The 19,265-nt window shown below is 39.2% G+C and overlaps 6 protein-coding genes across 10 annotated transcripts; 2 read left to right on the forward strand and 4 right to left on the reverse strand.

Annotated features, from left to right (window-relative positions):
* Nucleotides 1-123: 123 nt before the first annotated feature.
* On the reverse strand, nucleotides 124-696 carry LOC117612284 (dirigent protein 11). The gene has a single exon (XM_034341067.1). The coding sequence runs from the start codon at nucleotides 694-696 to the stop codon at nucleotides 124-126; it is 573 nt and encodes a 190-aa protein (XP_034196958.1).
* A 634-nt stretch (nucleotides 697-1,330) lies between these two features.
* On the forward strand, nucleotides 1,331-3,421 carry LOC117637780 (60S ribosomal protein L19-1). Its single transcript, XM_034372791.1, has 5 exons — nucleotides 1,331-1,545; nucleotides 2,132-2,254; nucleotides 2,458-2,771; nucleotides 2,990-3,054; nucleotides 3,139-3,421. The coding sequence occupies exons 1-5, from the start codon at nucleotides 1,434-1,436 to the stop codon at nucleotides 3,161-3,163; spliced, it is 639 nt and encodes a 212-aa protein (XP_034228682.1). The 5' UTR covers nucleotides 1,331-1,433; the 3' UTR covers nucleotides 3,164-3,421.
* A 169-nt stretch (nucleotides 3,422-3,590) lies between these two features.
* Nucleotides 3,591-7,167, reverse strand: LOC117637779 (probable ethylene response sensor 1). 4 transcript variants are annotated; one of them, XM_034372787.1, is made up of 7 exons: nucleotides 7,046-7,145; nucleotides 6,837-6,937; nucleotides 5,471-6,407; nucleotides 4,891-5,259; nucleotides 4,537-4,803; nucleotides 4,230-4,357; nucleotides 3,591-4,037 (listed from the first exon to the last, which is right to left on the reverse strand). In XM_034372787.1, the coding sequence occupies exons 3-7, from the start codon at nucleotides 6,374-6,376 to the stop codon at nucleotides 3,779-3,781; spliced, it is 1,929 nt and encodes a 642-aa protein (XP_034228678.1). In that variant the 5' UTR covers nucleotides 6,377-6,407; nucleotides 6,837-6,937; nucleotides 7,046-7,145; the 3' UTR covers nucleotides 3,591-3,778. The 4 variants fall into 4 exon arrangements, with proteins under 4 accessions (XP_034228678.1, XP_034228677.1, XP_034228681.1 ...); XM_034372790.1 differs by lacking the exon at nucleotides 7,046-7,145 and having other exon boundaries at nucleotides 3,602-4,037; nucleotides 5,471-6,221; nucleotides 6,326-6,407; nucleotides 6,837-7,039; XM_034372786.1 differs by having other exon boundaries at nucleotides 6,837-7,167.
* Nucleotides 7,168-7,977: 810 nt separating this feature from the next.
* Nucleotides 7,978-12,648, reverse strand: LOC117637765 (fumarate hydratase 1, mitochondrial). Its single transcript, XM_034372767.1, has 17 exons — nucleotides 12,243-12,648; nucleotides 12,027-12,144; nucleotides 11,788-11,937; nucleotides 11,594-11,704; nucleotides 11,430-11,513; nucleotides 11,241-11,339; nucleotides 11,074-11,124; nucleotides 10,935-10,984; nucleotides 10,424-10,505; nucleotides 10,182-10,276; nucleotides 10,026-10,092; nucleotides 9,853-9,903; nucleotides 9,606-9,701; nucleotides 8,979-9,077; nucleotides 8,840-8,869; nucleotides 8,692-8,757; nucleotides 7,978-8,363 (listed from the first exon to the last, which is right to left on the reverse strand). The coding sequence occupies exons 1-17, from the start codon at nucleotides 12,386-12,388 to the stop codon at nucleotides 8,277-8,279; spliced, it is 1,482 nt and encodes a 493-aa protein (XP_034228658.1). The 5' UTR covers nucleotides 12,389-12,648; the 3' UTR covers nucleotides 7,978-8,276.
* Nucleotides 12,649-13,980: 1,332 nt separating this feature from the next.
* On the forward strand, nucleotides 13,981-17,983 carry LOC117638753 (probable polygalacturonase). 2 transcript variants are annotated; one of them, XM_034373860.1, is made up of 7 exons: nucleotides 13,981-14,295; nucleotides 14,838-14,909; nucleotides 15,665-15,982; nucleotides 16,105-16,225; nucleotides 16,320-16,494; nucleotides 16,583-16,653; nucleotides 16,879-17,983. In XM_034373860.1, the coding sequence occupies exons 2-7, from the start codon at nucleotides 14,898-14,900 to the stop codon at nucleotides 17,550-17,552; spliced, it is 1,371 nt and encodes a 456-aa protein (XP_034229751.1). In that variant the 5' UTR covers nucleotides 13,981-14,295; nucleotides 14,838-14,897; the 3' UTR covers nucleotides 17,553-17,983. The 2 variants fall into 2 exon arrangements, with proteins under 2 accessions (XP_034229751.1, XP_034229752.1); XM_034373861.1 differs by lacking the exon at nucleotides 13,981-14,295 and having other exon boundaries at nucleotides 14,336-14,913.
* A 178-nt stretch (nucleotides 17,984-18,161) lies between these two features.
* Nucleotides 18,162-19,046, reverse strand: LOC117638001 (major allergen Pru ar 1-like). The gene is made up of 2 exons (XM_034373089.1): nucleotides 18,715-19,046; nucleotides 18,162-18,616 (listed from the first exon to the last, which is right to left on the reverse strand). The coding sequence occupies exons 1-2, from the start codon at nucleotides 18,896-18,898 to the stop codon at nucleotides 18,318-18,320; spliced, it is 483 nt and encodes a 160-aa protein (XP_034228980.1). The 5' UTR covers nucleotides 18,899-19,046; the 3' UTR covers nucleotides 18,162-18,317.
* Between the last annotated feature and the right edge of the window lie 219 nt (nucleotides 19,047-19,265).

A 19,265-nucleotide genomic window follows, 5' to 3' on the forward strand; every position in this document is an offset into this window, starting at 1 on the left:
GAAAATACATGAAAATGGAAGGAACATGTAAATTCATTACTTGTATTTTTAGTAACAAAGAATTATCATCAATTAAGTAACATATTACAGAACAAAACCAGTGCATCATGAATTGAATCATCATCAGCCCAGAATTGTGGTCGTCCGAGACTGATTATTAGGAAATCTAAGCTGCAACTTTACATGATAAGTGGCATCACCATGGATACTCTGAGCAAAAACAGCTAGTCCTCTTGCAAAAGCAAACGACCCCGTTCCACCCATCACAGTAAGCTCTTCGGTGTCTTTCGGGGAGACATGCTTGGCCTCAACGCTTAGGCTACCCGAATACTGAGGCGTGTGAAAGGTGAGATAGATTATGTTGAAACCCGAGTTTGCAAACTGCTCTACTGGGATAATGAACCCTTGCGCTTTCCCCACCACCCGAGAAGTGTTCTCGGGTCCCTCTGTGAGCATGCGGTGGAAGATGAATGCTCCTCCGCCGTCTGATTGAGAAGATTGTGCCACATGATCATTATTATTATTGGAGCTTGTTGCATCAATAATATTGGGACTTTGTGGTTGCTGGATGTACAAGGAGAGGTCCAGCCATGGCGGTGATGGCTTTCTTTTAGGTAGTGGTGAAAACAAAGCCAGCAGAATTACTGTCAAGGTTGCCAACAGGACTGCACTGCAAAATATGATCCTGGCCAGCATCGTCACCAGCAGCATTCAGGCATTTCAAGTTCAATGGGTCACTTTGAGCTGGGATATGTGTTCCCATTTAACAAACTTTCTATTGTTGTTTAGGCCAACTAATCCCACTCACATTTGGGAGCTTCTTAACCAAATCAATATCATACTAGTAATGACTTATACGGTCAATGGATGGACGTCACTATTGTGAGCCATAAAGAACTTAATTTGTCTTTTTTTTCTTTCTACAAAATGATATTATAACTATTCTAATGTAGAGATTAAGTACCTTAAGCTTGAAAAAAAAAAATTTATATTATGGAGGCGGCCACCCACATATAGCGTTGTGTAGGTCGTCTATACTTTGGCCAATTGACATAACCCACATATGCATAAAGGATAATGTTATTCGTTAAGGAAATAAACTCAACCATAACCAAAATAAGTAAAGATAAAGATAAAAAGTTGTTTGGATAAGCTAATTAAAATATCCACACAAAAAAACCAGCTAAGCCAAACCCAATTGCTGTATTGTTGGGCTGGACTACCAGCTACAAAGCCCAACTGGCAAAATGCAGCAAAGGCCATTTAAAAGAGAACAAAGGCCTACGGCAGCAAATAAGGCCCACCTCACCACCCAGATTGGAAACCCTAGGTCTAAACTCTAAAGCGCAAACCTGTGTGATATATAAAACCGTCTCTTCCACACAACTCATCCTCTCTGCCATAGCAGCTGCCAAAACAAAAGGAGGTAAGACATGGTTTCGCTCAAGCTCCAGAAGAGGCTCGCCGCGAGCGTGCTCAAGTGTGGTCGCGGCAAGGTCTGGCTCGACCCCAATGAAGTCAGCGACATCTCCATGGCCAATTCTCGTACGCTCCCTTTCTTTCTTTTCATTTTCATATTTTAATTTATTTCTTTTGATCTGTATGCTATGCTATATCATCTGTTTGGTTTGCTTATGTCTTTGTCTAAACCTGAGTTTATACACCGTATGGCTGCTGATATATCGTGAAACCATATGAAACAAATACAGTTATGTTGTACGGGTGTGATTTGAGTATCATGTTGAAGTTTCTAGGATTCTGTTAGCTGACCGAAGCTAGGTTTGAGTGATGCTTGGTTTTATGTGTTTTACATTTAATATAGAGAATTGTTTAATTCTATGAGCTGCGGACATCTATATCGAACTTTGGCTTGATTGTTAACTTTGTATTTTCTCCAAATTAGTACTAAGTTGCATCGTACGTAGTTCTTGAAAATATTTGGTGCTCGGAATTGTATTTGACGTATTTCAAGTTTAGGATATGAATTGGAAGTTTTTTTTACAGTGACATTCAATGCTTTAATCATGTTTTGTTTGCATTTTGCCCTTATGAGATGCTTATGAAATTAGTTCGGCGGTTATGTTTGGGTGTTCTTCTATTGTTTTTTGATGGCTTTGATTGTCAAGTGCAGGCCAAAACATACGGAAGTTGGTCAAGGATGGTTTCATCATCAGGAAGCCAACCAAGATCCACTCTCGATCTCGTGCACGCCGCATGAAGGAGGCTAAGAGGAAGGGGCGTCACTCTGGACATGGTAGGTCGATTATATATGAGATGCAGGCTTTGTTGTTTTGTTGATCATACTTATAGTTCATGGGCATGTCACATAGATTCCCATTTGTTGGTATAAACTAGTGTTTGCTTGTAGCAATACAAGGGAGGCAAGGCTTCTTTTGAATGCCTTCTTTGTTGTTTGGTTGATCATACATTTTAATGAGTGGTTTCTGAATTTTTTAGGTAAGCGTAAGGGTACAAGGGAGGCAAGGCTTCCTACCAAGATCCTGTGGATGCGGAGGATGCGTGTGCTCAGGCGTTTGCTTCGCAAGTACAGGGAATCAAAGAAGATTGACAAGCACATGTACCATGACATGTACATGAAGGTTAAGGGTAATGTTTTCAAGAATAAAAGAGTCCTCATGGAGAGCATCCACAAGTCAAAGGCTGAGAAGGCGAGAGAGAAGACTCTGTCCGATCAGTTTGAGGCTAAGCGGGCAAAGAACAAGGCTAGCAGGGAAAGGAAACATGCTAGGAGGGAGGAACGCTTGGCTCAGGTATTGTTAAAACCTATATAATATATTAAGTGATGGGATGCTCTAGTTATTTTTTAAAACATTTGATAGTATCATTTCCTAGAACTTTATTGATAATAAAATAGGCTCATGCTCAAGAGTTTGATCCTGTTTTTAGTGTACCTCACAAAAACTGACGATTATAATTTATTCACATTTCTTTTGAGACCCACATTTCTGATTATTCTAAATGTGTTCAGGGACCTGGAGAGAGAGCACCGCCAGCTGCTGAGCCAGCTGCTGTTGCCCCATCTCAACCAACACAGTAAGTATAGTATGCTTCTTTGAGATCGTATAATGTATAGATATCGTTTTTGCTTATTTTGCTGAATAATCTCTTTGCTTGCAGGGGATCTAAGAAATCCAAGAAGTGAGTCCAATGAGGAGAACTGATGGATTGATGACTCGTGATGATCCATTTGCCTCAAGTTACTTGGGTAGATTAGTTTTGACGAGCAAGTTTGTTTGTTTGTTTTGGACTTCCGTACTTTATTTCCTGGTTAAAAGAGATTTCAAAATCCTTGTACTCTGTATGAAGCTTAGTTTTCTTTTGTTATCTATTGATCGGTTTTGGTCTCGATCTACCTACTTATGTTTTGTGATTTCATATGAAAAGCTCGTATTCTAATTTCCATGGTGTTGTCCGATGCATTCCAATTTGTTTTGCGAGGGGGGTAAGCGAGGCTGTAGGCCTCTCTCAACCCGGAGTGAGGGCCGTGAGTAAGTGGATTGATGGATATGGTTGCGTTCATGATTAAACAGATTTACCTACCTGATTTGTTTTAGAGGAAGATTTAGCAATAATTAAGAAGTATCATTGAATCCCATTATTGCTTCTTTATCTTGTATAATTGATGGCATAATGGGCGACCTTTCGGGCTATTGAGCTCAAATTAAAGAAAAGGAAAAAACCAGAATGTTTTACAACCTCGACGAACATCCTAAATCCCCAACGTGCTAAAGTGTCAAACGTGTACAACCATCGGCTTTCAAACACTTCTTTGATAGCGTGGATTTGATGAGGTGTAACCACCATCCCTAAAGCTGAAGGTTGGTCTGTGCGCAATGAGATCTCCACTGCCATAATTTGGTTGTGGTTGTGGTAGTGCTTGAGGTGCCATTTGGTGTGCTGCTGTTGTATCACAAGGATTGTCGCATATCCCAAGCTTGACAATGAATGCAACAATGCTCCCTTTGTCAATGCCCTCACTCTCAATCCAGATGTGACCTCCCATGGTGTTTATAAACCTAATCCAGTCATTTCACACAGTAAGTTGATCAAGTTGAATGAATAAGAAGAAATGAACCAAAAGCACCACCTTACTTGATGACTCCAATTATTATTATTAACTTTTTCAATAACTTTTTTTTATATCAGATTCATATCTTTTTTCAATTGCACTACGGAAATGGTGAAAAGTCGGAATTTTTTTACTCTACCGTCTACAAATGGCAAGTCCAAGTCCAGCACCATCATTTATTCGATTGGATCCACTTCTGGGCTGAGAAAATTTGGTGAAAAGATGAGGAATATCTCGTGGGAGAATACCACAGCCAGAATCCTTAACCTGCAACACCGGGAATACCATTAGATCACATTTACAAGATTGTTGAAGTTTATAGGACTACAATGCAATCAAAATTGCGCTTCTCCATAACATACAACATACTAAAAGATGCCTCCAACCTCAGCATACAAAATGCAATACTAACATAAGCTAAACAAAGATTAAATGCAGTCATTGACCTGAACTCGCAGGTAAAAGTGGCCATCAGTGGATGCTGGATAAAATTCAGGTGGTCGCCAGTCTCTTGAAGATTCCGGTTTTGCCACAGATGCTACAATTGAAATATATCCCTCCTTTGTAAACTTCACAGCATTACCAGCAACATTTAGAATAGTTTGCATAAGCCGATTCTCATCTCCAACAGCACACAGGGGTAAATCTGGGGATAGAATCAAACTCATAGACAACTTCTTCACAGATGTGATGGGCTGTATCAAATTGATTACCTACAGTTTCAAAATGGTTGCATGTAAGTTCACCAAAAACCAAAGTACTTGAAAGTACACATTGAAGCCCTAATCCGGAAAATGTACCTCTCTGAAAACTCCATGGAGGTTAAACTTTCTAATGTCTAACTCTAGGCTGCCATCTTCAAGTCTAGAAAGATCAAGAACATCATTAATAAGTGTTTCCAAAAGGTTGCTACTCTTTAGTACTGTCTCTATCATTATTCTTTGTTCTGAAATCAGTTCTGTCTCTAACAGAAGAGAAGACAGTGCAATAATTGCATGCATTGGTGTCCTCATTTCATGGTTCATGACAGCAAGGAAATCGTTGCGAGCATGGATTGCCATCTCTGCTTCTCTCCGTGCTAAATCTAAAGCAACGTTCTGCTCCATGAGCTGATCACGGGCTCGCATGGACTCTTCCAGAATAGCAGCATGTGAAAGAGCAACAGCTACCTGTATGACATATTAAAATTAAATTCATGACTGTAAAAGACCTAGCCCACCCAACCTTACAACTCTTGACCACCTTAGCAGAGGGCCGAAGACAACTAAACTATTGTTACAACCTTTAGCATGCATGTAGGAATCAGAAGGAAGACAGTGATATATCAGTTATTTTAGCCTGACCAATGAAAAGAAAAAACAAATGAACAATAGAAGACACCTGATCTGCAACAACATCAACCAGTTCCAGTTCATGGTCTCGCCACTTTCTGGTGCTATCTGTGGGTAGAATCAGAACCATGATTGCGTAGCTTTTGGCAGAGAGATCAGGCCAGTCATTGATTTGGAAATTCGAAAGATTTAATAGGGGTACCCGCAGAGCAACAACCTCAGGTGGAACATATCTCCCGACAAGCGGTCTGATCCTGGCCAGTGGGCAGGTGTATGGTATACGAATTGCTCGAGAACTAGTGAAGACTTCATTGATTATAGGAAGGTTTATTGGCACAGTAGAGCCAACTTGTATTTGATAGTTCAGAGTATGAGAAAGCTGTAGGTTCATACCAGTTCTGGACGGCATCCACAAAGCACATTCCTGGAGGCCTAAAGTCCTACCCAGCTCAACAAGAGTGGTTTTGAGTATAGTGTGCCTGTCCAATGTGCTTCTAATTTCATGAGTGAGCATTCTAACATGCCTTCCTGTTTCTTCCTGAGTTAGCATACGGCCCATCTCCCTGTCAAGCTCTTCAGCCCTGTTTTTGAGAAACAGCTCCCGAGTTTTGACGCTTAGTAAATCCGGAATAATATGAACAAGCATTAAAGCAGTAGCACATGATACAACAGCACAGGAAACCTTTGCAACAGTCATGACCACAGCAACAGTTTTGGAGTGCATATAGAATGTCCAGACATTTATGAAATGGGTTGCTCCACAAAGAACAATAAAAGCACCGAACTGCATCAGCACCCATCTATATGGGAAGAAAGAGGATTTTTGCACAAAATATATAAGCTCCAAGGGAATGGAGAAATAGGCGAGGGCAATAAAGACATCAGAGATGTACTGATATTTCACCAGAAGCTCATCAGGGGGCCATTGTGCGTCTATGCAATCACAGGAATCCATTATCCAACTGCTGTTCTAATGAATCTGAGAACTTCACAGAATTCAAAAACAATAACAAAAAGAAATGAGTAAACCAAACTGACATATAATGACATATGACCCTTCGGGTGAAATCTTGCAATTTATTTTTTTCTGGTTATAAAAAGAAAAAATTGTTTTCATTTCATCAAACACCATAGTTTAAGTTTTCCTTCCCTGGAAAATGCTTATCAAAACAAAGAGAAGCTGAGGAACTAATAATCCCTCTCTATTTTCCTTACATTTGTTCAATCCAGATTCCAGACAAATTAACATGCTTGAAACTAATTTTTTGCAATGATCTTTAATCTGGCAATGACTTTGACAATGCTTAAAGGTGCCAAAGAGATGTTCACTCGAGTCTCAGAGATGCAAACAAACAAGGCCAATAATAAGAGCAGTTCATAAACAAAAAAGAAAGAGATTCTAATTATATTATTACCAAGCTTGAGGCTTGACGACAAAGACAAAGTGAGGGTGAGAGATCAACTGTAGAACTTTGAAGGAGTGATCTGCGGCGTCCATTACGTAGGAGCTGAGTTTCTGAAACAGAAAAGCGTTTCAATTTTCATGGTCAGGAAGAGGAAGATGAACAGTAAAAAGTGAAGAAAAAGGGAAAGGGTAGGATGAGTAAAGTGGAGGAAGAAAGACCGAGACAGTACGCAGCCTCAGAGAGCCAAAAAGCGTCACGGACAAACAACGTCACGCACCAATTTTTTTTACTTTTCTCAGTACGCCACGCACCAATTCAATAATACAGGAATACGATTATACGAGGGTCTTGCCCTCGCGAGTGCGAAAGACTCATTTGGAACTTAGACTTTCTTTTTTCTTTTCCTTTTCTTTTCCTCCTTAAACGAAATAAGAAAAACATAAAAACAAAAAGATATATTGGCATCTAGCTCGCACTGCACGTATGGTTTATGCTCATAATCCAATCTTTTAAAATACAAATTAATTTTTAGGACAAATATGAGTTAAGTTAATTAATCAAAGCATTGAGTTTACTTTTTTGGATCTAGATTCTAATTTTCCTTTCCGTAAATTAATTTAATTGTTGTGCTTGGTTGTCTCGGCCGCTTCCCAAATCAGGAAACTGGATTAAATTTTGTCCATAATTTATTATTATTAATAATGTAGTAAAATTGTTAAAGTAAGGCAGGACATCCACATACTGAAATTTCAACTGGTAAAATAATTAAATAAAATTAAAAAGAAGTGATAAAGATCTGTTGGTTGGAAGGGTCACAGTCCCAAAGAGACAAGCAGATGGTAGTTTGGTAATGGTAGGTCCTTCCCTGTCCTCAATTTCTAAAACAGCAGAGCATTGTATTCTAAATCTGGGACCCACCACCAATCTATTATAGAAGAAGGTGCATTGCATTTGGAAGATGGGCGATGTCATGTTGCACTTGCAGATAATAAAGGGTTGAACGCCTCAAGAAAGGAAAAGTTCTGGTCTTCCAGAGATAAAATTTCTTATCAAAGGTTCGTTGTGGACCGTTAACTAACTTATATATAGACATTTATAAAGAAATAAACCAGAATAAGAAGGGTAAAAGTAGATTAATTACACCTACATATAACAAGTAAAATTTTTACTTCATTTTATTCTGCGGGGTGAGTTTCTCAATACCCTGTATTGACATTGTTACAAAAATTTGTGGAGGCATTCTCCTCCTCTGTGACCCAGTTGGCGGCTGTTTTTGTCAACAAAATTAACCCAAATTACAAAGCCTCAACAATATCGTTCGTAAACGTTATGAATTACATACATCACTTTTAATCCTTATTTCACCCGAAGAGACAATGCAAAGATGAATCATTAAGGCAATTCATGCCGGGAAATCAATTTTCAACAGCTTCTAAACCTGTCTGTCAGTCAGTCAGATGGGCCAATCATCTGCTCAGGCACCACAAGTGTATCAAATTCTTCACTGGTTAGCACTCCAAGTTTCAATGCAGCTTCCTGCAGAGTTGTTTGTTACAGCTTTTTAGATTCAATATTTCAACTATATAAATATGCAAAGGACTCAAAGTAGCTACGATGCCAAATCAACTCTCTACAAAATTGTGTGAATGCATTGCATTTATTTCATTCCTTCCTACTGATTCAGCCTATGCTCAAACATGGTTTGATACAACAACAGCCAGAATTTTCCAGTACTTGAATTTAAGCTAGCCATCTGGCCAGAATAAATAATTTCATTACTTCTGAACTCCTAAATTCCCACCAAACTAGACCCAGTACTGTGGAACAGAACAGATTATCACTTGGACAAGGAAGCAATTATTACCTTCAAAGTGGATCCCTCCTTGTGGGCTTTCTTTGCAACTGCCGCAGCATTGTCATAACCAATTTTCTGAAAAAGAAGCAGAAATATAAGTCTGACTCAAATCAAAGGTACACAAGGAAAATGTACACATGAATGGGTGGAAACTCACAGGATTCAACGATGTGACCAACATTAGTGACTGCAAACCCATGCATTTTCCATACAGAAAGAGCATAAAATTAATTAGCCATGGGGTCTAGATACGGAATACTAAAAAGTTATATATTCTTCACCAAGAATAAACTGACCTCATGAAGTAACTTTGAAATTCTTTCCCTATTAGCTTCGATTCCTCTTACACAGTTCTTTTCAAAGGAAGCTGATGCATCCCCAAGCAATCTCACAGACTGCCAGTAAAGAGTTAAGAAAACACCAGCTCAATGAACAAGTGCATGTATTTAGCAATATAGCAGAACATGAGACTCCAAACTCAATAAATCATAATGCATCCACATATGTGAAAATGCTTTACAAAAATATCGTACCCACCAAATGACGTTCCAATTCCAGTATCCAAATCGAACTTTTTTAACACATAATCACATTTGGTGAGGATGACTGAGAGGGTTAACTTTTTTAACACATAAACACATAATCACTTTTTTAACACCAATGCTTTACAAGAATCACATTTGGTTCTTTCTCAATTTTAACACATAATGTGCACATAATATTCCAAATCTTCAAACAGATTCTATCATAACTCTTTTGCATTTCTTCCAAAGGTGAACTTCCAGACTAGTGACTTTCTTAACAAGGCACTATCTACTGGCAAGAAATGTGTGTGTACCTAGTTGCTACCAGTTTTACTTCTGAAATCTCTGTACATACAACATTTGAAGAACAAATCATAACAATATTACAACAGAACGTACATGTAGGAGACCACTAGCAATCATTGGCTTGAATACATTAAGTTCAAAGTGACCATTTGATCCACCTACTGTAATGGCCACATGGTTACCAAAAACCTGCACAACATAAAAAAAATTAAAATACCATTTCGTAATGAGAAAAACTTTAAATAGCAGGATTACAATATCCTAACATCATACAACAACTTACTAATGACTTCCCAATTGTTCATATTATCTTGATGAAACAGAACAGGAGACACTTTACCTGAGCACAGACCATTGTGAGAGCCTCACACTGAGTAGGGTTAACCTTCCCCTGAAACAGGATAAACTCAGTCAAGATGTCAAGTTTAGTGGGACTTAATTTGTACAAAAAGCTAGTTACAGGTTTTGGGCTATTCAGTCAAACATATGTTGGGCAAGGTATGAGAGTTTTACAGGCATAATGCTGCTGCCAGGCTCGTTTTCAGGGAGAATGAGTTCACCAAGGCCGCAACGTGGACCACTATACAAGAAAAGCACCGTGAAGTTCTTACAACAAGGGTACAAGGAGTGATGAAGAAAAAGCAGGTGAGGTCCAAATAGTAGACTAACCTTCCTAATAAACGTATGTCATTTGCAATTTTCATCAGAGAAGTAGCAACTGTATTTAGGGCTCCGCTAGTTTCAACAAAAGCATCATGTGCAGCCTGGCGGAAACAAATAACGTACAGCATGCAATATTAGTTTGTTGTGTACGATGAAAAATATGTACCAACTGCTCCATCAAGTTAAATATCCATTCCACTAGAAGAAGAAGAAGAAGAAGAAGAAGATATCATTTAGTGTATACGAACCAAAGCTTCAAACTTGTTTTCGGCGGTGACAAATGGTAAGTTTGTTTCCTCAGCTACTGCCGCAGCTATCTTTACATCAAATCTAGATTATGACACGAAAATTACCACTGTCAGTTTCACACAATGTGGATCACCCTGGACCACTGAAGAAGAAATTGCTCATTTAAAATATGGGAGATGACAAAATAAATGCAAATGCCAAAACACAAGAAATTTACAATGAAAGGTATAATCTTTTCAAGTTTTAGTAATAAAATACAGAGCATACATCTTTCTATCTGATACTAATTCAGGAGTACTAAATAGGCAAAGGAATGGTGAATAAGATGACCTATTGAAGAAACTTAAATCTTGAAATATCAGTGCAGGAAAAAGAAAAAAGATGAATTGAAATGAAACCAGGACTCCCATAATCGAAGTTACATTTTGACACGAATGCAGGCAAACGTAAAATGATAAAAACAAGGAAAAACAAAACCCAAATATTCTTCAACCTTAAGGCTATTCATACCCCTTCTTTGTGTTCAATCCAGTCCCAACAGCAGTACCACCCTGTGCAAGCTGCTCAGACAAAATTACCAATCAGTCAGAATATTTAAAAGAAAAAATAAAAGGGGAGGAAAAGCAACTGACAGTCATGAGTTGCCAACCTGATACATGCGGGGTAGAGTGCACAAGACTCGGTCAATTCCATACTTCACCTGCAGCCAAAGGAAAAGGCTTTTGATAAACAAGATATCAAGCATGGCCTATCCTCGTAACAAGATGAGCATGACGCAATTGTGAAACAATATCTGCAAGAGTAATGTACGCTCACTTGTGTTGAATAGCCACTGAATTCTTGCCCAAGAGTCAAAGGTGTTGCATCTTGCGTGTGAGTGCGTCCAATTTTAACAATATCTTTGAATTCATCTGACTGGTCATATTAAAACAGATGGAATCAATAACAAGTTTTGATCCCTTTATGGGAAAATAATTCAGATACATGAAATATCTATCTGCTTACCTTTGAATGTAGAGAAGTATGCAATGTTTTCAAATTTGGTATTAGTCTTGAATTAATTTCCACTGCAGACGCAATGTGCATGACCTGTAAATAACACACAGCGTTTCAATAAACCACAAGACAGGAAACAAAAATTACAAAAAGAAAAGAAAAGAAAGGCTTACAGTTGGAAAAGTGTCATTAGAAGACTGTGATCTATTAACATGGTCATTTGGGTGGACAATCTTTTCACCACGCTTATGGCCAAGTATCTCAGCTGCTCTGTTCGCAATGACCTGGGCACAGTCCAATAGTACCCCATAAATCAACGTATACAAGTATGATAACCATGACAATACTTTCATGAATCACTGCTAACCTCATTGGCATTCATGTTACTTTGGGTTCCACTGCCAGTTTGCCATACAACAAGTGGAAAATGCTGGTTTAGCTTTCCCTCGGCGACTTCTTGGGCAGCTTGCATTATTGCTTTGCCTACAGTTGGATCAAGACCATACTCCATGTTCACCTGCAGTCAGGCAATACAACAAACACGTTATAGGTGTCTATCCCAATCCCACTCGGCAAGTCCCAAAAACAAAAGATAGAAGTTCAAACCTTGGCAGCACATTTTTTTAGTACGCCAAAGGCGCGAACAATAGGTTCGGGCATTCGTTCACGCTCGCCGCCGATATCGAAATTATGCAACGATCTTTGAGTTTGCGCCCCCCACAACCTGAAAAAAAAAAAAATTTAAATTACGTATTAAATAAATAAATCCCTTCGAATTAAGCATGGAAATGAAACAAATGCTGAGAACAGAGAAAGACGAACTTGTCTGAGGGAACGAGAATGGGTCCAAAGGTGTCTCTTTCCTCTCTAAACGACGTCGAATAGGGTCTCCAACAAGTAGCATAACGGAACGCAGTTGACGGCGTCGATCCACCTACTACTCGCCGCGATATGATGTACATCGCCATAAGCAGGAGCTTGAGCTGGAAAACGAGGCAGGATGCGGTTTGGGTATAAACGAGTCAGTGATCGGAGTGGTGAAGGGCCAGAGATGATAGAGAGGGCGAGCGAAGTAGGGAATGGAAGTTGGGTGATTGCCTGGCTGAGTCCAAATGATTGGGCGGCGTGCCAGAAAGTGGGATGCTTTTGGACTGGTTTTTTTTTTTAATATAAAAAAATTCATGTAACAAACCCAACTGTCTGTTTCAACTTTCAACTTTGATGTGCTCATGTGGCTGCGCTGGGCCTCAAAGCCTTCTCTCGTTTCAATTTAAGCTCAAGCAATTCGGCATTCTATGGGCTTCTGTTAAAAGTTTGCGCCCATGAAAGGCCCAATTTGGTACATTAGTAGGCTCATATGGGGCAGTCCAAGATGCATATTGCCCAATAAGGAACTACTGTCCTGTCCTGTTCTGTGTGTGCAGCTAAGGTTTGATAGTCTCATAATAGTTGTGCAATTAATCTGATAGCTATGAAGGACCACTCGTGTTATAATAACCCCTCATTACAGTCTCTATGTAATTGTTTTGGGTTTGGTTTTGTGTTGGTAGCTGGAATTTTGGTTGTTGGGTTCCAATTCCCATTCGTACTTTAGCTTGGAAGCAAGCAAGCAACCAATTTGACTACGTATATATATACTCATATTCATTAGGAAATAAAAGGTCTTGTGTTGGTATATACATAGATTTCTTCACAGCAGAGTGCCAGAGTGAGTTGGGGACTTGAGATGAGAGCGTGCAAGATTTTTGGCTAAGAAAGAAGTAACTTTTTCAATAAGTGGATCCCATCAGGTACAACTAGTACGAGGCCGGACCCCTCTCCCTGCAGTCTTGTTGCAGATCTGCTGCTGCTGCTCAGGAACACTCACACTCACTCCACATACAGACATTTACACAACTGGGCTCCATTTCAATGATAATCAAAGCAAAAGTTACGGTCTTTGAAATTAACTCCTCATAATGAACCAAAACCAAACCAACCAACCAACCACATGACCCATGTGTTGCAATTTGTCCCTCTCAGTCATCCTCACTCGGCTGAGGCCAGGGGCCACTACTCACTCACTCACTATAAGTATATACATACACAACACAACAGCCACATTAATTTGTTCCACTTCCACTTGAGAAACAAAAACAGAAAAGAAAAAGAAAAAGCTTTCAATAAAATTAATTTGGTGGTGTAAAGTGCAGAGCTCGCTGCTTTACCTAAATATGTTAATTAGTTCATGTCGTTATATGAATTGATTATGATATATGTATCATGTAGTGGCTGTCTGGCCGTTTCTAGTTAGCAGCCAAACATGAAAATTGTGGGTGGCAGCTGGCTTTCTTTGTTATGTTCCTCCACAGACACAGTCCACTGCCGCGGGTTCCCCATGTGATTGTCTCCTTTAACCAAGGTTGTTTTGGTCAAAACACTTGAATTAAAATCACTAGAACTAGAAGCACTTATCCTATGTATGTATCAGTAGTTATCCTGTCCTACTACTACTCAGATAAGATAAGCTCTAGCTTGCCTTCTACCAATTTGAAGCCAACTTGACAACTGTGATTCATGTAACTATACGTAACATGGTTGGCAAATTAATGAATTCATGATCCAGTAGCAGCAGCTCCGCAACAGTTGGCGTCGCAGATTTTTGGTAAAACAATGTTACCGTCCGTGCGAGGAACGAGAGAGAGCACAAGTAGGTAAGGTAAAGGGAAGGGAAGAAAGGGTTGAGTTGAGTGGTCCCACTGATGACGGCACAAGTGGTTGGGATCTGGCGCTTTGGCAAACTTGGGTGACGCTAGCCTTGCAAAATTTCAATGTCGACACATCAATGACATGGTCCCTCCGCCCCCACACCACTAGTCTCTCTTCGCATGCCATGGCAAGTCCCCTGCCTCCTGCCTGCCTTCATTGTTCATTACATGAAGAAACCTTTGTTTATTCTTTCTGTTGTTGTCATGAAACATTTAAGTAATTAATTACAAAGATTTTTTTTTTCACTCTGTTTCTCTTAATTCAATGTTTGTGATTGATTGAGGCTTCGGTGCCAAAATTGTTTGTGTCGGCAACACATTATTCTATGTTGGGAATTGTATTGTAGATGGTAATTTTGTTTGTGAAGATTGCTTTTTTTATTGTCAAGGATTTCCTAAAATATTATTCAAATTGCACTTTCCAACTTTGATGGGTCGAAATTGCTTTTTATTGTTATTGTTATGCAAAATGGAAATCAAGCAGCTGGCTTTTTCTTTTTTAGTTGTCGCTTTCTCTCACCACCCGTTTGTTTTTCATCTCTTTTTGTTTTCATGTACATCAGTGCCGTTTTATAACACAAGCCTCTTACTTGTTCTTTTTTCCCTTCTCTTCCTCTTCTCCTCCTTCTCCTTCTTCTTCCTTGGTTTCCTGACTGGGGTTTTGTTTTAGAGTGCCTGCTGCTGCTGTCTGAATTTGGTTCATTGCTGCTAAGTGGAAGAGTAAAGACTCATGAAGAGGCTAGTAAGTACGTTGGTTTTGATATCTAGTATTTGATTCATAAATATATTTACTGGTTTTTTATCTTCATCATCTGTGTGTCTGCGAACAATTCTCTCTTTTCCTGTCTCTTAGGCTTTTTGATCTAAAGATTGTATATGGGATTTACATTGGATGTTTGGCAATGTAAACTAGCTAATAGGTACGTGAACATCTGCTATGAGATTATTGAATTTTTAAACCGCCATTGCATCATCACCAAAAAGTAAAAAATAAATAAAAAGCTACAGACAAACATTCGAACTACACCAGGAAAACAAATATAAAAAAGTATCTCAGACATCAGCAGAAAGCACAATCTTAACACAAGATACGGTCTCCTACAGAGGGACACATTTTCAAGAGCAGAAACTGAAAGCCTAGTTTTTATTTATGAATTCATAATTCTTAGATTGCTTCTTGCTTTCCTCGGTTTGCATGCATCTCTTTTACTTCAAGTCTTTTCACCCAGTAAGTTTATGTTGTATCTCTTTTACTCTCGTATATCCTTTCAATTTAGTGTTGTCTTGGTGTTCAACCAAGTCTGTTGCAGTATTTTTGTATCTTATGTGCAATGAGATAACCAAATGTAAGGCATTTTCTGTTCTTTTACCATGATGTTATTGATATACAATATACATGCATCCTATATTAACATTTCGGTTCTTGCGAATGGTGTGACGGCTAGGCATCTCAAACTTCCCAGTAACCTTTATTTCTTCTGTTTTCCTATTTTTCAGTTGGCTCTGGTTCTGTTTCTGGCATTTAGTAGTGCTGTTCAGTATGATGGAGAAGGAAAGAATGGACAATGTGAAAACATGAAGTCTTTGGATCCCAGACCTCACAGCGTGTCACTCTTGGAGTTTGGGGCAGTTGGAGATGGGAAAACATTGAACACGGTAGCCTTTCAAAATGCTATTTTCTATGTCAAGTCATTTGCTGACAAGGGTGGTGCTCAGCTCTATGTTCCGCCTGGCAGCTGGCTTACTGGAAGTTTTAACCTTACCAGCCACCTCACACTCTTCCTGGAAGCAGGTGCCATCATTCTTGGATCCCAGGTTCACATATAACACAAATTTTTCTCTGCTTTGATCTAAAAGAATCATTCTTACTTTAAAATAATAATAATAATAATAATAACAAGAGTGTATAAGACTCAGTGTTGGCAATGGTTATGCAGGATTACGCTCACTGGGATATTGTGAAACCTCTACCTTCTTATGGTCGAGGGATTGACTTGCCTGGTTGGAGATATCGTAGCTTGATCAACGGACACAATTTAAGTGATGTGGTGATAACAGGTGAGGATATTCGTGCATAAATAGTTGTCTGTTGAGATGCATCCAAGTTCTGCCTTCCTCATGTAACTCTTCCACATTCAATAAATTTTACCAGGTGATAATGGAACCATTGATGGACAAGGTTCTGTCTGGTGGGAGCAATTTAGCTCTCATGCCTTGAATTACAGCCGACCACATCTAGTGGAATTCACCGGGTGTGATAATGTAACTATATCAAATTTAACCCTCTTGAACTCCCCCGCTTGGAACATTCATCCGGCGTACTGCAGGTACTGCTGGTAGCTTTTTAGGTCAATGTCACATTTCTTGTGTGTTCAACTGAACTGATATTGTTGATTATATGTCAAAATAATACAGGTATGTGCAAGTTCTGAACATAACTGTCCATGCTTCTCCTGCATCTCCATATACTAGTGGTATAGTCCCAGGTGTGTCAAACATTACTTTTCAGGCCATTTATCTATTACTGCTCTATTTTTTCTGTGTTCCTCTCCCTGATCAATCTGTGTATTTAGAGATTCAGCCCCTCATTGATGAGAATGTATAGGTTCTTAGTTAATTTTTTTCTATATGCTGAAGTTCTTGCTTAGTTTTTGTGAAAAGTTTGAAGAGCCTAAATATCTTTTGCAACGTGTGTATAACCGTGACTTCAGATTCTTCGGAGAATGTTTGCATTGAGAACTGCAACATTAGTATGGGTCATGATGCAATTGTTCTTAAGAGCGGTTGGGATGAGTATGGAATTGCCTATGGCAAACCCACCAAAAATGTGCATATCCGGGGTGTTAACCTTCAATCCTCTTTAGGCGCTGGCCTGGCATTTGGCAGTGAGATGTCTGGAGGCATATCGAACATACTTGTAGAGCAGCTTCATCTACGTAACTCATTCATTGGCATTGCACTAAAGACAACTAGGGGAAGAGGAGGTTATATGAAGGACATAATTATATCCAACGTTGAAATGGAAAATATTCACTTGGCAATGGAGGCTACAGGTCAGAGTGGCTCACACCCTGATGAAAATTTTGATCCTGATGAACTGCCATTTATTAAAGGAGTCACCTTTGAGAATATGGTCGGCACTAATATCACTTTTGCTGGGAATTTTTCTGGACTTGACAAATCGCCTTTCACATCTATCTGTCTCTCAAATATCTCATTCTCCATCACTTGGAATTCTTCTACCTCATGGTTCTGTTCCAATGTGATGGGTTTTTCAAAGGAGGTGTCTCCTAAACCATGTTCAAATCTCCAGGACTCAACTTTTAACTCTTCCGCGGCTTGCTTCTTTTCTTTATACCCAGACAACTATGCTACAGTTTTGTGAGATCATCATCAAAAAGACAAAATATCCGTTCTGTTCAATCTGTACATGAGATACCGCTTATACAGGAGATTTTCCAATAAAGCTCCAATTTATAATCTTCCATCTCTTCTCATACGAACAAGCATTCTCTGCCTTGCTACGAGATCTTCCGAAGTGGTGTGTCACCCTCATAATACAGGCTCATGTAGAGCCTCATTTTTTCATTCGTGTGCAAGGAAATTTTGGTAGTGCAGTACAACTCAGATAGCTGTTGCTTCCATTGTTTTATTTTATTTTGGAATATCTTTAGTTACAATGTAAATTCATGTAATGTGGACTGATACCAGATTAATCATTGATATTCTGGCAAAGAGAGGGTGTTAAGTTAAGTGACTGATGTGATTGAAATAATGAGTAATTGAAAAGGTTGATGTCCTGCTGATTAAGTCTCAGTTTGGTTATTTTCTGTCCTGGTCCCCCTGCCTGGCTGCTCATACAAGGATCAATTTCCACCCGTCGTTTTCTTCATTCTTGGTATACGACATTATTTCTTACTTTGTCCCCACTTCCTTGACTTTGAAACATCAAACAGGCATTGACATTGTGTAGCAGATGAAAATGAACCATTAATTTAACCTTATGTAACTATGGCTGTTGGTTTATAAATTATAATATTTCACATGTCCATATATTTCAAAGACTACAACCAAAAACTCGATGAAAATAAGAGAGACGGGTGGATATGAATGGCGAGAAGAAAATATGTCTTGACTCTTGAGGCTGCAGCTATTCGTAGGCACCAGGACTTTCGAAGAGGTAAGCTTCAACAACCTTGTACATGCCCATTGCTCTTTCTTTGCCACCCCTGATTTCTTCCTCATTGATCTCAAAGTCACCAGCAGCCTGGTACTCACTCATCATCTTGCAAGTACAACCACCATTAGGAGAAGCCTCAAACCTCACCTCGTAAGCAATAGACTTAATCTTGTCCTCCAACACGTCTCCTTCAATCAGTGTGTACTTGCATACCAAATTCTCGACGTCCAGGATGTCTATTCTGTTCTTCATGTACTTGTAACGAGTACCTGCATATCATGCATATGTTATTGAATTAAATATGACAGAGAGAAATGTGATTGATTATTTTAATAAAGTCTACATGTGTGGTTAATTCATTAATTACCCTCAGCAAAATTGATCTGCTTGATGCTTCCTTCGCCTCCATCGCCGTGGATGATTTCGATGCTCTTAATGGCCTGAGGCATGAGCTTGGGGATGAGGTTGTGGGAGTCTAGGATCAAGGCCTTGAACAACCTGGCCGCTGCTACTGGACTAGCAAATTCCTGGCTTAAACTGATGGCCGCCATGTTATCTAGTCTCTTGCTTGCTGATATGAAAATGATGAGACTTGAGAGGTGAGGTTGGTTGGGGTTGAGAATTGGCTGGCTCAATGGGGGGGAAGTTTATGTCAATCTTTATAGATTGGAATATGTCATGATCACACACAATAAATTCACCATATCCTGTGGCCTCCAAAAATGAATTAACCTTACTATAAGTCGTGGATTTGGAACACAAAATTTGACCAGAGAGAGATTCTTTTGGGCATATCACTATAAGGTTATGAATTATATAATCATAATTTTGCATGTGAACGATATGAAACTTTCTCTGCTTCAAAAAGATATCTCTATTATTGTTGCTGTTACAATCATCAACGTTTAATTTATTTAA

Source organism: Prunus dulcis, chromosome 8 (genome assembly GCF_902201215.1).
Source record: "Prunus dulcis chromosome 8, ALMONDv2, whole genome shotgun sequence".
NCBI classification, from domain to species: Eukaryota; Viridiplantae; Streptophyta; class Magnoliopsida; order Rosales; family Rosaceae; genus Prunus; species Prunus dulcis.